We start from the raw sequence: 17,614 nt of genomic DNA, 5'->3' as shown, positions 1-17,614 counted from the left end.
GATGCGAATTATCATATGACCTCGAAAACGATGATTTGCGGCCCTTTTTGAGTCAATGTCGTTTAGAATTGTGTGATTTTGCTATAAATTATACGATTACATTGTTCCATGTGCCCGATACTTTCTACCTATCAAGATTTCTTCAAGTATTTCTTTAATAACGTTTGCTTTCAGCTACCGCAAAATACGACGTCAACCGATGAAATAACGCGCGTGATTAGGCATAAATGGAGTAAGATTGGCCCATCATATCGCTTTAGCGATAATGGTGACCTATCCTTTTAATTGTATTTTACGATACAGTGCCTGGTGGGGAACATTCGGGGAAAGTTTCAAAAAAAGTTATTCGGCAACTTTTATTTCTGAGGAATCACATTAAGGTCGATTTTTACTAGCACATTACTGATAACCCTAACTAACAAATTTTTTTACCACAACAATTATTATCAAGCTATGGCCCTGTCCACACAACGCCGGAGAAATTTGAAAACGCAGCTTTATTTCTACTGTCAGGCCTGCCGTCCACACTAATCCGTCAACAAAACGGAGCTTTTCGAAAACGCTCTTCAAACCCGAGGAATTTGAAAACGCCGGCTTTGCGTTTTAGTGTGGACGGAAAACTTTTTGAAAGCGGAGATTTTCGAAAACGATGACGTCACGATATTCAGGGTGATTGTTGCATTTTCAAATTATCCGGCGTAATGAGGACGGAAAATTTTCAGAGTGAAAACGCCGGTTTCTAATTTCTCCGGCGTACGTACGGTGGACGGGGTCTAGATCATAAAACAGGAAAAGCGAATAAAAATAGAACTTGACTCGAACTTGACTTGGGCTGCGATAAAACTCCTCGATAAGAACGAGCCAATCAAAATGCGTGAATAATTCGACATATTATATAAATTGATATGAATTTAGAGAGAAAAAATTAACTCGGGAAACTGACCCTGTTGAGTGGTTGTTCCACCACCCGTAGTGGCAATATCTAAAAAGGTAAAAGTTACTCCAGAACATGTAACAGTGCTATCACCGTCGTCTCCACATATCAAATCAAAGCCACCTATTTTAGCTTCTACAAAGTATATGGTGTTTTTCCGTAAAAGGACCTCTTGGTTGTCAAACAAGACTTTAAAACCGAAATAGTTAAATTTCCCCCCCTGTAAAAGCTCTGAGGAAAATAACCCAGTTTTATGCATCAAAGCTGTAAATCCAACTCATGACCTTACCACCAATTCTACCGTGTAAGCATTATTCTCACTACCAAATAAGCACACTCCGAGTAACTTGATATCTCTGTCTACAGAAAATGAGATAAGATGGTCTCTCCAGAGGCCGTATCGCAATCTGCGATTTAATAACGAGTTAAATCTACAGCATCGTTCAATGTCACCGTCAGAACCTGATCTTTTAGTTATTGAAAATTCTTTCGGCGGACTCGGGACTGAATTCCGAAGTTTGAGAACACTGATGATTTCTTCTGTTGTTAATATTTTACTGTCTAAAACCACACTGGCGAAATCTTTTTCATCCATGATCGGAAAGCGTATTCCTTTAATGATTTCTTCTCCAAGAATTCTTCTTTTCGCTTCCCCATCTGCCGCCAAACCTTGCCTTTCACATTCCTTTGTTGCCCACAAGTCAACAGCCTTAAACAGCTCAATCTCTTCAATGGTCAGATTGTCATGCTTGACTACTGCTTCAAGTAAGGACCTCTCAATGGTCTCAAAACACTCTGATTTCAGAGCCTCCTCTGTCTGTTTACTGATCAGTTTCCAGCATCGATCCACCAGGTTTTTCTCTTCGAATTTCTGAGCAGAGGGCAAGCTACTGAAAACATTTGATGGATCTAAGTTATCTTGCAGATATTTCATGCATTTATCAGCCAGTGAAGGCACCATGTATTTCTTTGACAAATACAACACTCCCATCACATTACTTCCGCTCAAGATCACTTCATCGCTGTACATGTAACGAAACAACTCCAAAAGACTGTCGTACTCACCGTCAGGCAGTTCAATAGAGTTTGTAGTCTCCGCCAGCTCACCATAAAACATGGCTTCAAACACAGGACTGCTAATTGACAGCACGAACTTGTGAGCGGGAATCACTTGTTTACTTTCGTTTTCGTCATCGGCTCTTTTGACGAGAAACTTCACATCGCTGAAGAGATTGTTGTTGAACATAAACTTGCTTCTTTCTCTGATGGTGGGTCTTGTTGTTTGCCAGTTTCTCTCGACGACAGACATGATTTCTTTACTGAGATCACCGTAGTTTAAAGGAGGAGCGTTTGAGGTTGCTAGACCGTGTAGATTCGTGATGAAAAGTGGTGGCAACTCGAGACAGCGGTGGGTTCAAAAATTTGAATATATAATTACTTAACTGGAAGCTATCACGAACTCAGTTGGTGTGACCGGTCACGCTAAGAGAGTGTTTGGTCACACCTTCCTTATTATCAGTCGGATTTTCCCAGAAATATTGAACCAAGAAAAATAGCGTAGAAAATAAGTTTCCTACGGGTTACGCTCTCTTTTTCTAAGAATATTGCTTTTCCGGCCCAGGCTGAATGTTCTTATTTTTCTGCCGATTTTGGACTGAAAATATTCTTGTGAATATTCTTAGATTATAGCGTATGACATTTCTGTTTTCGAATGTATTTGTTGTCTGGATGGTGTTAAAGTTATTTTGGAGCCAGCCCGCAGGCATTAATGTCTGATATGACGCACATAACTTCTTGCAGAAATGTTATTAGCACCAAACATACGGCGAGTGCTGTTTTTGTTGCTGCTTCCCTATAGTTTTGCCGTTTAGAGAAAGGAAAAATTTCATATGGTTTAGTATAAAACATATAATTGTATTTACAAATTTTCAACTTACAAAAGTATGTTTTTTAAAAAATCTCGGCCTCGAGTTTGGTATTCATATATTCTTGAAATTTTTGCAAATTTCTGCCTCGATATTCTTCTGGTTTGAAACTATACTCATGCAGGGAGCGCCTAGTTACTGTAAAGCAACCGACAAAGTTGACAAGAAACACTTATTACGGGAAGCAGTAAATACTAGACTAGAGTTCCCAATACAACAGTGGTCAATTTTGTCTTAAGGCGTGTTTTATTTGGGGTCGGGTAGCAGCTCTGGTTTGGTCTCGCATGAAGGGCTCGATACCCTTTAAGGGAACAATAGAACAAACAACAGAAACAATGCCCCTAGCCCTAAAAGAATAACAGCTCCTACAATAATAAAACAATAGCAGCTCTTGTAGGGTCTCACATGAATGGCGTGATACCCTTTAAGGGAACAAAAGAACAAATAACTTGTACTGCAACTGTGAGGGTAGACTGAGCACAACTGGAGAATGCGCTTCCGGCGATTAGCTTTGTTTGCATCGTTTGCGTATAATTACCCCCAGTTTATTTATTTAAAATATATATGTTAATAACATTCATTAATAACAGGACTGAACTTACATTATATAGACAACCTTCATTACATAACATTACATTGTTTACGTCTTTTTCATATAAAATATTGCAATTCATCATGTAGACTACCAACCTACTTTTCTCCGTTAATCTTTGTGGGAATTTCTTAAACCTGGCATTATTGTTCGATGTGTCAAATAATCTTGCACAGAAAAATATCACAAAATGTACAAACTCAGTGAAACACAAATTCGTGCTCCTAAAATGTTTTTAGTGAACAATGTTCTTGTCACTAAAGGTTTTAATTTGTCATGATGAGATTAAGGCAGATTGTTACAGTTTGAGATTTGCTTTTCATTTTCTGCTTTGTATTACACTATTGCATTGTCTCTTTACAACACTTGCAACATCATATATAGTACAACAAGTTGTTTCTGTATATTCTGGTCACCTGCATTTTTCCTTTGCAATTATATGAGTGTCGAAGACAAAGGGAAATAACGCTAGAAAAACATGAAATAGTGCGTGTGTCTGATCTTTGAACTAGAAGCCAGGACAGCACATGGCTAGTACCACAACCTCGTCAGAGAACTTAGTTTGGGCGATCGAAAATATCATTTCAGGTAAACGGGATTAACCTTCTTGATCCCAAGGCCCGCACCAGTTGATTGTTGCCGCCATTTTGAAAATAGTGCTAGTGGTGGACTGGGTTCGACAATTGTTGCGGCGATTTGATTGGTTATTTGTTATGTTGTTTTGTCAATGTTGTTCGCACGACATGGATATAATGACATAAGGAAAAAAACAGTGTTTCGTGTTGTAGTTATTTTCATGCTGTTGTTTTATTACGTCAGCATGTTCACACTGCAAGCATAACGACATAAAGGTGATAAAGTCCTTCTTATGTCGTTATGTCGCAAGTGTGAACCAGGCTTTACACCGGAAGGAAAAGCTCGCGACGTTCGGGTGTTGTCGCGTGTGTACTGTATCTTCCACCTAGTAGACAGCAACGTAGATTAGTCTTCTGCGTATGCGTTACAAGCAAAACGCTTTGTTCTAGAAAATGTTGAAGCATTAGGGTAGTCTCGTTATGTGTCTAAATCTTTGATATGTCAATGAAAATGTAAGAGCTGTAGCTTTGTGCATATTCAGGGTAGCGTGTCTCATTTTAGTTGTTCTGAATAATTAACGATGTCCAGTGTTCTGTGCGTTGCTGTGCTGTCAGTTTTTGATGCAATTAGGGTTATAAGCAGGGTAATAATAACCCAATAAAGCAAAGTGGAATTTCGACTTGTAGCCAAAGTGAAACAGTGCACAGAGCTTTGTTATTGTAGTTTTATTTCAATTGGCAAACGTTTTGTGACATAAGCGACGATTGTTCTCACGTCTAAAACAACTGCTGCACTTGAGTTGCATCACATTTAATCCTTGGACTCTCAAGATTAAGATGTCAATTCTCCTTTGCCGTTGTCATTGTTATTATGCCAGTTCTGGTTGTATGTCAGCCCAAACTGGGTTTCTTAGTTCAGGGTTTGTACCCTTTTCCAGAAACAAATTTCCAGGACTTTTCCAGGACTTTTCCAGGACTCTAAAATTCACATCAACCTTTTCACTCCCAAGATCTCAATTTTAATTCTCCTTGCTGTCTGCCATACATTTCATATTTTTTACTTGAGTTGAACAGATTTCCAGCACTTTCCAGGACCAGTAGCCCTTTTCCAGGACTTTCCAGTCCTGGAAAATGCCACAGTAAAATTCCAGGACTTTCCAGGTTTTCCAGGACCCGTACGAACCCTGTTAGTTGATACATTACTATTTTCTCATCATCTGTACGGAATGGTTTTCTGATGCTTACGGAGAAATCTGATGTCGATCGTTGTTGCTAATGACCAAATAACAGGCCTTGAGCCGCCTTGCCTGAGCTCTGTTTACTGGGAAACAAAAACCAGACATGAGATTGTACGAATATGGTTGTGAGTAAGGCTCATAGCCGCTTTAATAAAATATCAAATTCATCGAAAAACTCCTTCATACATAGTTTGGCCCAGTTAAGATGTGGGCGCTGAACACGTACAAAGACAAGCGGCTAGGATATGGGAAGGAGGAGGGATGAAAAACATGTCTTTACTGCAGATGAAATCGGGATCGAGCTTGCATGGCTCAACTGGTCACGTGACCACCGTTGAAACCAGAGAGGGGGTTAAAGCTTATTCCAGTCTACTCCTCCCCAATGTCTCAAGCCATTGATAAATTACGATTTAATTATATTGAACCGAAATTAAAGACCTAAAAAAAACCTTATTTCCAAGCAATTTTTTAATGTTTACCTTTTTCATAAGACCATTGAGGCTGACTTTGAACCAATGGGTCTTTTTTTTAGACCAGTGGGTCTTCGTTTTAGACCGGTGGGTCTTCGTTTTAGACCGGTGGGTCTTTGTTTTAGACCGGTGGGTCTTCGTTTTAGACCACAGGGTCTTAGGTCTTCGGTCTTCGTTTTTGGGTCTTCGTTTTCGACACATCCAAATATTCCAGTGAGTAACTAACACACTCGCCATCGTAAAGTGCTCCATAAATTCCCGTAAGTTTCTTACCTGGCTTTAAGATTAAAGTTTTGGTCCTTTGTAGCGATCCTTGAAACCTAGGTAGCATTAAAACTGCCAGCTTTTCCTTCCAACTGTAGGTTTGTATATAAAGTAGATTTATGCGTTCCTGATCTGTGTCGAGCGTGACCGTCACATACTTCGATGTTCTTTGTATTACTGACCATTGTTTTCCTCGAAGCCGGTTTAATCATGTAGACTCCTCTTGAAAGGTTTGTAGAAGCACTCTTTTGGACAACTCTCGGCACACATACATGTATGAACAGTAACTGGTGATTCGGGAAGCCAAGGAAGGATTGATAAATGCCACGGCCATTTTGTGTTTACAACAAGTGATTTAGTTCCCAATCTTCCCGTGAGTATAACGGGAAGATTGGGAACTAAATCACTTGTTGTATGTACCATTGCAGGTCAGTAATTATCATATACTTGTCATTTGTTCCGCTAATAACCGGAAAAATTGCTAGTTCCACAGGTAAACGGTCTTTCAGCCGTTCACAAAGCATGTCGAAAGATGGTCGAAAGATGTCGCCTGTGCACGTAACACTGAAAGCGGGTGTAATAGGCTTGAAGTTTCATAATAATGTGTCGTTCCTGGATGCTAGAGTGGTCAATTGTGCCTCAGGAAGTGTTTTATTCGGTGTGTACGTGAACGAGATGCAATAGTTAACTTCAAGTGTCAGTAGCTGTGACTGTAGACTGAGCACCACTTGAAAAAATCCTTGGGGTACTCCCATATAAAAAGGACGGGGGGTGCTCGTCGGAAATTCTGTAAAGAACTCCTAAGAGGTACTAAGATTCTGTGCTGTGGGCGTGGCTTAATGATGGTAACCCTTTTAAAACTGCTGACTTGTGTGAAAATTAAATCAAATGCTCTCCTGCTAGTTCTGGTTGTATATAAACCCAAATTGGGTCACAATTGATACGTTTTCTTGTCGTGTGTCTGCTTGACGATTTTTCAAGTTGATCAGTGGGGCTCGGAGAAATCAGATGTTGATTTCTCAATTGTAAATTTCAGGCTTAATGTCATACAAGCAAGAGTGATGCCTTATTCACCTTTTGAACAAATTCGTTGCAGTTGTAAGAGTTTTATGATTGGTTAGAAGATTAGGAGCCGAGTACACTTGTTTTCTTTCTTTTGGAAGAACTTTTTTCATAAGAAAGTTGAGGCTGAGAGTAACCCAAATTTTGAGAATATACTAAGAACACACTGAAAGTCACTAGAGGAAGTTTACTTTGACAGTTTTTTGAAACAGCCTGTTTTTGTTCGGTTGTGTGGTTGTCTGTAAGCTAAAGTTCTAGAAATGATAACTAGATAACAAGTTAAGAATATTTCGGGCTTAAGGTAATTCCCCTGAAATAAAACTGCACATAGATTTTTGTTCAAACTTTGTCACTGAATATTTATCATATGAGAACTTAAATTATAAAATAAAAAAGAGGGGGTGCCCATGCTCGTTAAGGAGCAGTGAGGCATTGAAAATGTCCCACTTTAGCATTATTTAATGCTTATTACAAGAACGCATTCCAAGTTATTGTAAACTCTTTGTGAGCCTAGACTCATGAAAACACGCCTCAAACTACATTCAATACTTGTGTCAGACACAAATGAACTTTTTAACTTTGATTTTGTCAGACAGCTGAATCTTTGTTAAAATATTGGAACCAAATTGCTTGCCACGGCTATCAAACTGCAAAATAGAAAAGACTACAGTGCAGCTGCTATTTTTCTTATTTATTTGATTTTCAAACATAGAAATCAGATTAGTCTTTTCTCACGCAAAGCTGCAAAGCTGGATGGGTCTGGGCGGTGGCTACAGTGAAAAGGCTTCTAAGTTCAGGTTTACTTAACTTAAGGTCAGGATTGCCCTCGGAAACCATAAATTTACCAAACATAGATAAAGATTGAATGTCCTGTACAAAAGTAAAAGTGTCTGTAGCACAGTGTTCAGTTGGGATGTGCGGCGCCAAAAGATTGCATAGATTTATGGTTTCCTTCGATGTGGAAAGTCTCTTTACTAGCATACCTCTTGAGGAATGTATTGACCTGGCGGTCAATTACATTTCCGAGGGCAATCCTGACCTTAAGTTAAGTAAACCTGAACTTAGAAGCCTTTTCACTGTAGCCACCGCCCAGACCCATTTCTTATTTAACGGTTCTTTCTATGACCAAATTGACGGTGTGGCCATGGGGTCTCCCCTTGCTCCCGTATTAGCCAATCCTTTTATGGGGCATCATGAAAAACTATGGTTGGAAAATTTTCAATCCTCTAAAATTTTATTTCATCGTAGGTATGTTGACGACACTTTTTGTTTATTTCACTCGGAGCACGATGCTGTTATATTTTTTGACTACATTAACTCTAGGCACCCCAACATAAGGTTTACTATGGAAAAGAATTTAATCGCAAATTACCCTTTCCAGATGTTCTTATCGACAATAGTGACACTAATTCCTTCCTAACTAGGGTTTACCGTAAGAAAACCTTTACTGGGTTATTAACTAATTATTTTACCTTCACCTCGTACTCATACATTGTCACCTTTTCTCCCATGTGTAATATTTCTATCGTTAAGAGAAAAATTTTATTCGTTACTGAAAGGAAAACAGCAATCCCCAACGGACAAGATAACGATATCTTGCCTGCTTGGGTAACCAATCGCTGCACAGGACTTGGCTGATCTCAGTCGTACTCGGAGCTAGCCATTTAAGTTCAAATCACTAAGCTGAAACTGGTCGCGAATCCAGATAGCGAAGAAGTCCAAAGACATGAAAGGAAAGAAATTTCTTCTGACTCTGTTTTGCTAGGGCTGAAAAATTTAGCGAAAAACCGTTATAACCAAAAGAAAAAAATTATTGGAATGCCATCGTAAATCAGGACAGTGGGTCATATCCCAAGTTGATTTATTTCATTCATATTCATAAATTACAGGACTGAACGTGCATTTTACATATAGCTTTCATTACACAAAATTACTTCGTTTGCATTTTTCTATTGACATTGTAGTTCGCCATTTACACTATCTAACAAGTTTTCTCTGTCAATCTTTCTTACTTCTGTTGCCTCCTTAAACAGTGGCTGTTTTCATCAGATAAAGAACTCGATAATCACTCCAGATTTTTACAAATTTGAAAACTTGAAGACTGCGACAAATGAACGAAATGTTCATTGTTTATAAAGAGAAAACAGCAATTCGGGAAGTTGACCGTCATTAACGTCCGTTGCATTGCTCGAGTGTTCACTATTCATAAATGTGAATGTTACTTCTGAACATTGGACAGAACTGGCCCCGCCCGCTCCGCATAACGAAGGAGGCCCTGATATCTTAGCCTTTATGTCGTAGTTCGTGTTTTTCTTTAAAATGACCTTTTTGTCAAAAGACATTCTATAACCATGATAGTTATAATCCTTCCCTTGTAATAGCTCTGAGGAAAATCGTCCAGTTTTTGACACACAAATTGATTTAGTGTAAGAGTCTATTATGTCTAGTTCTACAGAGTAAGTAGCATACTCATTGCCGAATAAGCACACGCCGTGAAGCACAATATCTTTGTCTGTAGAGACACTGATGGCGTCTGTCCCAGCATAACGCCATTCAATAAAAGACAATGAGTCAAATCTACAACATCGGTGAATGTCTCCGTCAAACTGAAAGCCACATCTTTTTGTTTCTGGAAATCCCACTGGAGAACTCAAGACTGAACTCAGGCGTTTGATAATACTGAAAACTTCTTCTTTTGTTAAAATGTCGCTGTCCAACACCACACTAGCAAATTCTTCCATTTTCATTGTTGGGAATCGTATTCCTTTGATTAGGTGTTCGTCAAGAATTCTTCTCTTTGAAGCACCATCTGCCGCTGAACCTTGTCTCTCACATTCCTTCGTCGCCCACAAGTCAACACCTTTAAACAGCTCTATCTCTTCAATCGTCAGAGTGTCTCTTACGACTACTGCTTCAAGTAAGGACCTCTCGATTGTCGCAAACCCATCCGATTTCACAGCCTGTTCTGTCCGTTTATCGATCACTTTCCAGCATCGATCCACCAGGTTTTTCTCTTCGTATTTCTGAGCTGAGGGCAGGATACTAAAAACGTTTGATGGATCTAAGTTATCGTGCAGATATTCGGTGCATTTATCAGCCAGTGAAGGGACCATGTATTTCTTCGCCAAATACAACACTCCCATCACATTACTTCCGCTCAAGACCACTTCATCACTGTACATGTAACGAAACAACTCCAACAGACTGTCGTACTCACAGTCAGGCAGTTCAATAGAGTCTAAAGTCTCCGCCAGCTCACCGTAAAACATGGCTTCAAACACAGGACTGCTGATCGACAACACGAACTTGTGAGCAGGAATCACTTGTTTACTTTCGCTTTCGCCTTGAGCGGCCGTTTGGACAACAAACTTCACATCGCTAAAGAGATCGTTGTTGAACATAAACTTGCTTCTTTCTCTGATTGTGGGTCGTGTTGTTTGCCAGTTTTCCTTGACGAAAGACATGGTTTCTGTTTTGAAATCCTTTCTTTGAAAACTGATCAAGGAAGTTTCAATTTAGATCTTTATCGTGTGGTTTTCGTGGTAAGATGGGTGGCTACATAGCCTTGCGCCTGTAATTTGAATATAAAATTACTTTAATAGTAGGAATTCATCACGCAGTCCAGTGTGCGTGACCTTGAGCCTAGGGGTGGTGGTGCGCGGATGATGTGATTTAGCAAAAATCAACAGGTAAAGAGAAGAAAATAAATGTCCTTTAACTCTTCTGGTTCGAAATTTAACACACGGGTATAGGCAGCGTTTTGTTACAGCAATAACTTCTGCAATCATTGCTTGAATGTCGAGGAAAACGTTGTTATTCATCGTGGTAGATGCAATAATAAAGTGTATTATCGTTTGTCTCACGATGTAGTCACTTGAGATGTAGATCGCGACGTTTCGACTGCTTACTGCTAGTCTTCTTCAGGCGATAAGGTCGACTGATTGCACGGTATCACTTATATCACAAAGGACGGCTGTGATTGGTGCATTTCGATCCTCCTATTGTTCCATTGTTCCGGCGAGTAGCTGTTCCCTCAGTGGTCCGTTGTTGTACCGTTCTCCTGTTGTTGTGTTTCTTGATCGTGGGTATCCATGCTTCAGGAATTTCAATTCCACTATCCCTGTTGATGTTGTTAGGGTGAAGTCTTATGTGAATAGCTTCCTTGACCCTACGTGTGTACCAGTGAGGATCTCGATCAATAAACTTGACCTCATTCCAGATAGGATAGTGGCCGGTCTCGTGGGTGTGTTCAGAAACGGCGGAGGTCTGGGTACGGGCGAGTCGTATATCCCTGTCGTGTTCTTTGATCCTCTCCTGCATAGATCTCCCTGTTTCCCCGATGTAGACTTTGCCGCACTCACAGGGAATCCTGTAGACAACACCATCTTGTTTAGCCGGGTTGACGGTGTCCTTTGGTCGCACTAAGTGTGACCGAAGTGTCGTGTCGGACTTAAAGACGGTGCGAATGCCTTGTTGTTCTAGGCAACGGCGGAGAGACTCCGAAACTCCTTGGACATAAGGTAAAACGGCGGTGGATTTAAATTCAGCGACAGGCTCTCTTCTTGGGATTGTTCGTGCCTTTGTGATCTTCTATACAAAAGAGGAGGGATATCCGTTAGAAACAAGTACAGATGACAGATGTTTCTTCTCTCCAGCGATTACTGATGGTTTGGTGACGAGACGTTTAGCCCGGTCGTACAGACACTTCAAAATACCGCGCTTTACTGACTGAGGGTGGTGTGAATCATACGCTAGGTACTGATCAGTATGTGTTGGTTTCCTGTAGACACTGGTGGTAAGGCGGCCATCAGGTTCTCTGTAAACTGACGTGTCGAGAAAGGCGATCTTGTTGTTGTTCTCGATCTCCATGGTGAAACGGATTGATGGTTGTTGACTGTTCAGGTGTTGCAGGAAGACGTCAACTCTATCCCGATCCAGGATGGTGAAAGTATCATCTACGTAGCGTTTCCAGATCTTAGGCTTGTAAGGTGCGGACTCTATTGCTTGTTCTTCAAATATCTCCATGTAGAGATTAGCAATAACCGCGGATACAGGGCTCCCCATGGCTGTGCCGTCTCGTTGTTCGTAAATCGATCCGTTGTACTGGAAGTACGTAGATCTTAATACGAAATTCAAGAGGTCCGCGATTTGAACTGGTGTAAGTGTCGTGCGGTCAGCCAGGCTTGCGTCGTTCTCCATTTTTTGTAGCGCGGCTTGTACGGCGCCCTCGATCGGTACGTTGGTAAACAGTGACTCTACGTCGAAAGACACCATGATCGCGTGGTCCTGGAACTCTTCACTGGCGATGGTGGAGGCGAAGTCAGTTGAGTTCTTCACTGTGAAGTTCGAGTTACCTGCAAGAGGAGATAATACGTTAGCCAAGAAAGCAGACAGGTCGTATGGAAAGGTGTTGACACACGACACAATTGGCCTAAGCGGTGTGTCGGCCTTGTGGATCTTCGGCAAACCATAGATCCTAGGTGGTTGTTTGTGTCGGGGTCTGATCTTATTATAAACCGCCTCTGATATGTGTCCACTCCGTTTTAGGGTTAGCAGCTTCTCAGATAGCTTCCGGGTCAAGCGGTCTGTCGGATCTTTGTTGAGCAGCTGGTACGGTCCGGAATCAATTAGCGCTGACATTTTTGCGTGGTATGTGTCAGCGTCCAGGATTACGCTGGCGCGTCCTTTGTCGGCCGGAAGGACCATGATGGAGTTGTCCTCTTTTAAGCTTTTAAGAGCCTCCTGTTGTTCCTTCGTGATGTTGGGCGTGGGTGGTTGTGCCTGTTGAAGGATGGTGTTGACGGATCTCCTGACTGTGTCTGCTCGCTCCGCATCTAGTGGCCTGACTGCTGACTCAATCTTGGCGATGATCTCGGTGGCTGGGACGCTCGTAGGAGTCACGGCGAAATTTAGACCTTTCTTCAGTAAGGACATCTCAGCTTCGTTAAGGGTCCTGGATGACAAGTTGATAACCCACTTTGTTTTGTCAACAAAAGTTGTAGGAGAAACAGAAGACTGTTTCTCTCGCAAAAGTTTCTCAAACTTGCGCTGTTGACGGTCTTTGGTGGTATTAAAGACTCGCTGGGTAGTGGATTTAACCTTGTCGAGTACCTCTGCAGCGTCATCCGCAGAAAGAGCAGATGTTATGCTCTGTGCTGTTGATTCGGCTTCTTTCTTCGTATCTGCCTTGGCTCTCTGCGTCAGTCTGATTCTTTCCCTCAGGAATCTCATGGATGCTAGTTCAGCGACTCTGCGTGCGCCTCTGGTGGGAACTGGCGGCCGAACTTGCAGATCTCTTGGAACAATGTGGTTCTTAATACACCTTGTGAGAAAGGTGAGATGGTTGGTATAGCGTGCGAGCTTGCGTGAGCAACGCTCATGTCGACGAATCAACCTTAGGGCTGTGCGCCCATATACTGATCAGTACCTAGCGTATGATTCACACCACCCTCAGTCAGTAAAGCGCGGTATTTTGAAGTGTCTGTACGACCGGGCTAAACGTCTCGTCACCAAACCATCAGTAATCGCTGGAGAGAAGAAACATCTGTCATCTGTACTTGTTTCTAACGGATATCCCTCCTCTTTTGTATAGAAGATCACAAAGGCACGAACAATCCCAAGAAGAGAGCCTGTCGCTGAATTTAAATCCACCGCCGTTTTACCTTATGTCCAAGGAGTTTCGGAGTCTCTCCGCCGTTGCCTAGAACAACAAGGCATTCGCACCGTCTTTAAGTCCGACACGACACTTCGGTCACACTTAGTGCGACCAAAGGACACCGTCAACCCGGCTAAACAAGATGGTGTTGTCTACAGGATTCCCTGTGAGTGCGGCAAAGTCTACATCGGGGAAACAGGGAGATCTATGCAGGAGAGGATCAAAGAACACGACAGGGATATACGACTCGCCCGTACCCAGACCTCCGCCGTTTCTGAACACACCCACGAGACCGGCCACTATCCTATCTGGAATGAGGTCAAGTTTATTGATCGAGATCCTCACTGGTACACACGTAGGGTCAAGGAAGCTATTCACATAAGACTTCACCCTAACAACATCAACAGGGATAGTGGAATTGAAATTCCTGAAGCATGGATACCCACGATCAAGAAACACAACAACAGGAGAACGGTACAACAACGGACCACTGAGGGAACAGCTACTCGCCGGAACAATGGAACAATAGGAGGATCGAAATGCACCAATCACAGCCGTCCTTTGTGATATAAGTGATACCGTGCAATCAGTCGACCTTATCGCCTGAAGAAGACTAGCAGTAAGCAGTCGAAACGTCGCGATCTACATCTCAAGTGACTACATCGTGAGACAAACGATAATACACTTTATCATTGCTTGAATGTTTTCAGCTGACACTGTTCAGAGCGGTTTATAGAATGATCCTGATCGCGTGATCAATGTGGAAGTTTGTGAACAGAAAATAAGTATTAGAAGTTGTAAGAATAAACTGATGAGGAAAGAAATAAGCGTATTTAGTGCACTGAGCCTGAAGTTGTCAGAATTTTCTTTCAGATCAAGACATTGTCTCGTAAATGATGATTTTCGGTTTTATTTGCAAGACATATCAGGTTTTACTTTGACAGTGTGTCAATGTCGAGTTTAAAACTGTTTGTCACGCATTTTAAGTTGCTGTTAAGGCGGGACTTAACCTCAAATTCTGAAAGAAATTCGAAGTTTTGTTTTTTACGGAACTCGAATCTTACGGTATTGAAGTTTTATTTTGACAAGTACTGTTACTGTAAGTTTAAAGCTCGTTTTCTCAAAACGAGTTATTTTCGCCTTCTAGAAAAGATATCTTGAGAAGGATTTATTCAATTGAGCTAAAATTTTCAGGATTTGTTATTTTTAGTACGTTCTGTGGGATAAGCATAGAACTTTTCCATCCAGTGCATTCTGTCAAAGTTATGTATTGGAACGTAGGCTAGATTTTCTGTATCAGATTTAACTGGTCATCATTTCACGTGCTTTTAACTTTTCAAAAATCTCTATGCTTATCTCAGCAAGTTGTTTGTCTTCTTTTGTAAAATGTAAAAATTATTCCTTTTGATCTGTTCTAGTAGGAGTTATCTTTTCTCAAGTAAGCCCTGGCATTCCCCAGCAGGTGGCAGATTTAATCAGCCGGTGTCAGGTTACAATACAGTTATAGGGTACACAAATATTTTTTTCATAATCTTTGCTCTTTGAGCTTTTTAAGAATGTATACTTTGCCATGGTTTGGAGTTAACTCTTAGCCACGAAGAAATGTTTGAAACACGGTGTGTTTTTAAGTGTTTTTAGGTTAAGTCCCACCTTAAGTGTACGAGTAAAGGATCAGGTCAAGTGTGTTCAGCTGGAACTTTTTTTGATTACATTTCTCCGAAATAATGTGTTCACTTATTATAATAGGTGGATATTATGTTTTAGAGTAGTTTTTACCCTGAGCAGATTATCGTAAGTTATTTGGGTTTAACTCACGCCATTTTACCATCCAGGCAAAAGTAATCAATCTGCCGGATTGCGGTCAAGAACTTCAATGAGAAGGATATATAAGCTTAATATGAAATATAAACGCCGTAGTTGTAACAAAATATCAATTAAAAAAAGCTGTATTTGTTCAAGTGTACCCATTTTGTACTCCAGTTCCATCGTGGCTATTTTAACCTGTTCCTTAAAGGCCAATTCTTTTAACTCATGGCTCCGACGCTTAGCCATAGGGGAATAAACAAAAGAAATTACATCAAGGTTGAGGGATAAGTAATTTATTTCTTTAGTTTTATTCCTCAAGCCTCGAAGCTAAGTTAGAATTTTTAAAATATATCGAAATTGGCCTATTTGTTGTTGTCAAATGTCGAGTGCTGATTGAATTTTTGATCTAGGTTGGCTTTGTAAAGGAATTATTTGACAGTTTACTTAATTTTCTTGTTATATATATATATTTTTCCGTTAGGTTTTGCCTATTTGGGAAGGAACCACGAATGTTCTGTCATTAGATGTACTGCGGTCCGTGTTTAAAAGTCAAGGACAGGTAAATTGTACTCAGAACCTGATATAGTGATTTATTTTGTGGTTCACTACTTAATTTTACTTTTTCATTTTTTGGGCTCTGTAATTTGCTTAGCAATCGTTTGTCACGTGACTTTTCCCGCGCTTGCCACCCGTCAATCCTTTTGTGTACTTTTCACTGGCAACATTTTCCCGCGCTTTTCACTGGTCAAATATCTTTTATACCGTGTCATCCTACCCTAACACTCTAATATCCTTGTGATGTTCAATGCATATCTTCCTGTTTCAACATAGGTACTGAAGGCTTTTCACGCAAGCGTCTCGGACAAGTTGCATTTTTGTCTGAACAAGTTCAGTCTTCCATGAATAAGTTCCTGTCTCCACAAAACTACGAGCTTCTTTCTGAATCGCTGCCTGCACGTGATCTGGCGTATAGCTTAGCAAGGATTTACATAGGTATGGCAATCCATGTGTATATCAGGGGTTATTGACCAAGCAGGAGGTCAAGATGGCTGGATATTGGTGCAGTTGTCTTCTTGCGTGTTTATGGACTGAGACGGAGTCGAGGTCCATAAACGCTCAAAAAAAGAACGGGACCAATACCCAGCCATCTTGACCCAACAAGGTTGGTCAATAAAGGATTTATTAGTATAAATAAAGGACACCAATAAAAGGAATTACAAGGAAATTTTTCTTGCGGGACACAGCCCGTAATCCCGAGCAGGCAACATAACACAATCTTGCCCACTCAGGTAACCCATCACAGTGCAGGATTTGGCTGACTTGTCCGCCTACGGAGCTAACCATATAATAAGTAGATTTATTATATGGCTAGCTCCGTGAGCGGGCAAGATAAATCAAATCTTTCGCTGTGATTGGCTACCCTAGCGGGCAAGATTAACTACTTAATAACCGAGAGTGAGGTCGTTACGAGAAAATCTCAAACTGAGGCCTTGTCGTATTGACCGAGCGATAGCGAGGTCAATTGGGTAGGCCGAGGTTTGAGATTTTCCCGTAACCACCGAACGGTCGAGGTTATTAAGTTGTTTATTATATGGCTCATGAATTAAAGAAAAGAAAAAATTATTCGAGCGCAAGTCGTCATTTTACATCCGGCGATTCGCCCGTTTACCGATTCATTCATCGTCTCAAACCCAGGGCAAAACTACACAGTCACTGAACTTCACCACTGTATTACGTATTCCTTTAAAAAAACACACATTTCTTTACGGGAAATATGATTGTCACAGCCTCAAAAAGGTATTTTAGTATCGTGGTGCCACAACTTGATGGGGGAGTTTTTTCGAATTTTGTGGCGAAACGTCAACGTATATAGTAAAGACAGAAAGTGCTTCAAAATAGTCCAAACCAACGGTCTTTCGGTGAAAGAAAATACTAATTCTTCAGAATGCACTGCTCAGAATAACTCGGTCTTCGCATTCGCTTTCGACAACATATCTTGGCCTTCTTCATTCTGGGATTAATGAATGAACTTTTTCAACTCTTGTGGACGTCTAAAACTTCCTGCAGTTATCAGAAACACTGCTGCCGACAGA

General features: G+C 40.9%; 3 protein-coding genes and 2 pseudogenes across 7 annotated transcripts in view; 2 read left to right on the top strand and 3 right to left on the bottom strand.

Moving 5' to 3' along the window:
• LOC145464371 (acyl-CoA dehydrogenase family member 11-like) overlaps window positions 1-16,399 on the top strand; it is a 97,040-nt gene extending 80,641 nt beyond the window's left edge. Inside the window, exons 15-16 of one of the 2 annotated variants that reach the window (XM_081448237.1) lie at window positions 16,003-16,080; window positions 16,353-16,399. In XM_081448237.1, the coding sequence (XP_081304363.1) occupies window positions 16,003-16,067 (65 nt within the window). In that variant the 3' untranslated portion in view covers window positions 16,068-16,080; window positions 16,353-16,399. Of the gene's footprint in view, window positions 1-16,002; window positions 16,081-16,352 lie in introns of those variants that run through there. The other variant, XM_081448240.1, reaches the window with a different exon arrangement.
• LOC145464393 (BTB/POZ domain-containing protein 6-like) overlaps window positions 1-17,614 on the bottom strand; it is a 68,100-nt gene that overhangs the window by 37,822 nt on the left and 12,664 nt on the right. The gene's annotated exons all lie outside the window — the stretch shown is intronic.
• Window positions 912-3,444, bottom strand: LOC145464387 (BTB/POZ domain-containing protein 6-like; annotated as a pseudogene).
• LOC145464416 (acyl-CoA dehydrogenase family member 11-like) overlaps window positions 4,241-17,614 on the top strand; it is a 49,636-nt gene continuing 36,262 nt past the window's right edge. For 3 of the 4 annotated variants that reach the window (XM_081448298.1, XM_081448297.1, XM_081448295.1), the window contains exon 1: window positions 4,241-6,805. The gene's annotated coding sequence lies outside the window, so the exon portion shown is untranslated. Of the gene's footprint in view, window positions 6,806-16,395; window positions 16,515-17,614 lie in introns of those variants that run through there. The other variant, XM_081448296.1, reaches the window with a different exon arrangement.
• LOC145463171 (BTB/POZ domain-containing protein 6 pseudogene) lies at window positions 8,699-10,525 on the bottom strand (annotated as a pseudogene).

This window comes from Orbicella franksi, chromosome 12, assembly GCF_964199315.1.
Source record: "Orbicella franksi chromosome 12, jaOrbFran1.1, whole genome shotgun sequence".
Taxonomy (NCBI): domain Eukaryota; kingdom Metazoa; phylum Cnidaria; class Anthozoa; order Scleractinia; family Merulinidae; genus Orbicella; species Orbicella franksi.
The sequence above is the reverse complement of the archived record's forward strand: the minus strand, read 5'-3'. Positions and strand labels throughout refer to the sequence as shown.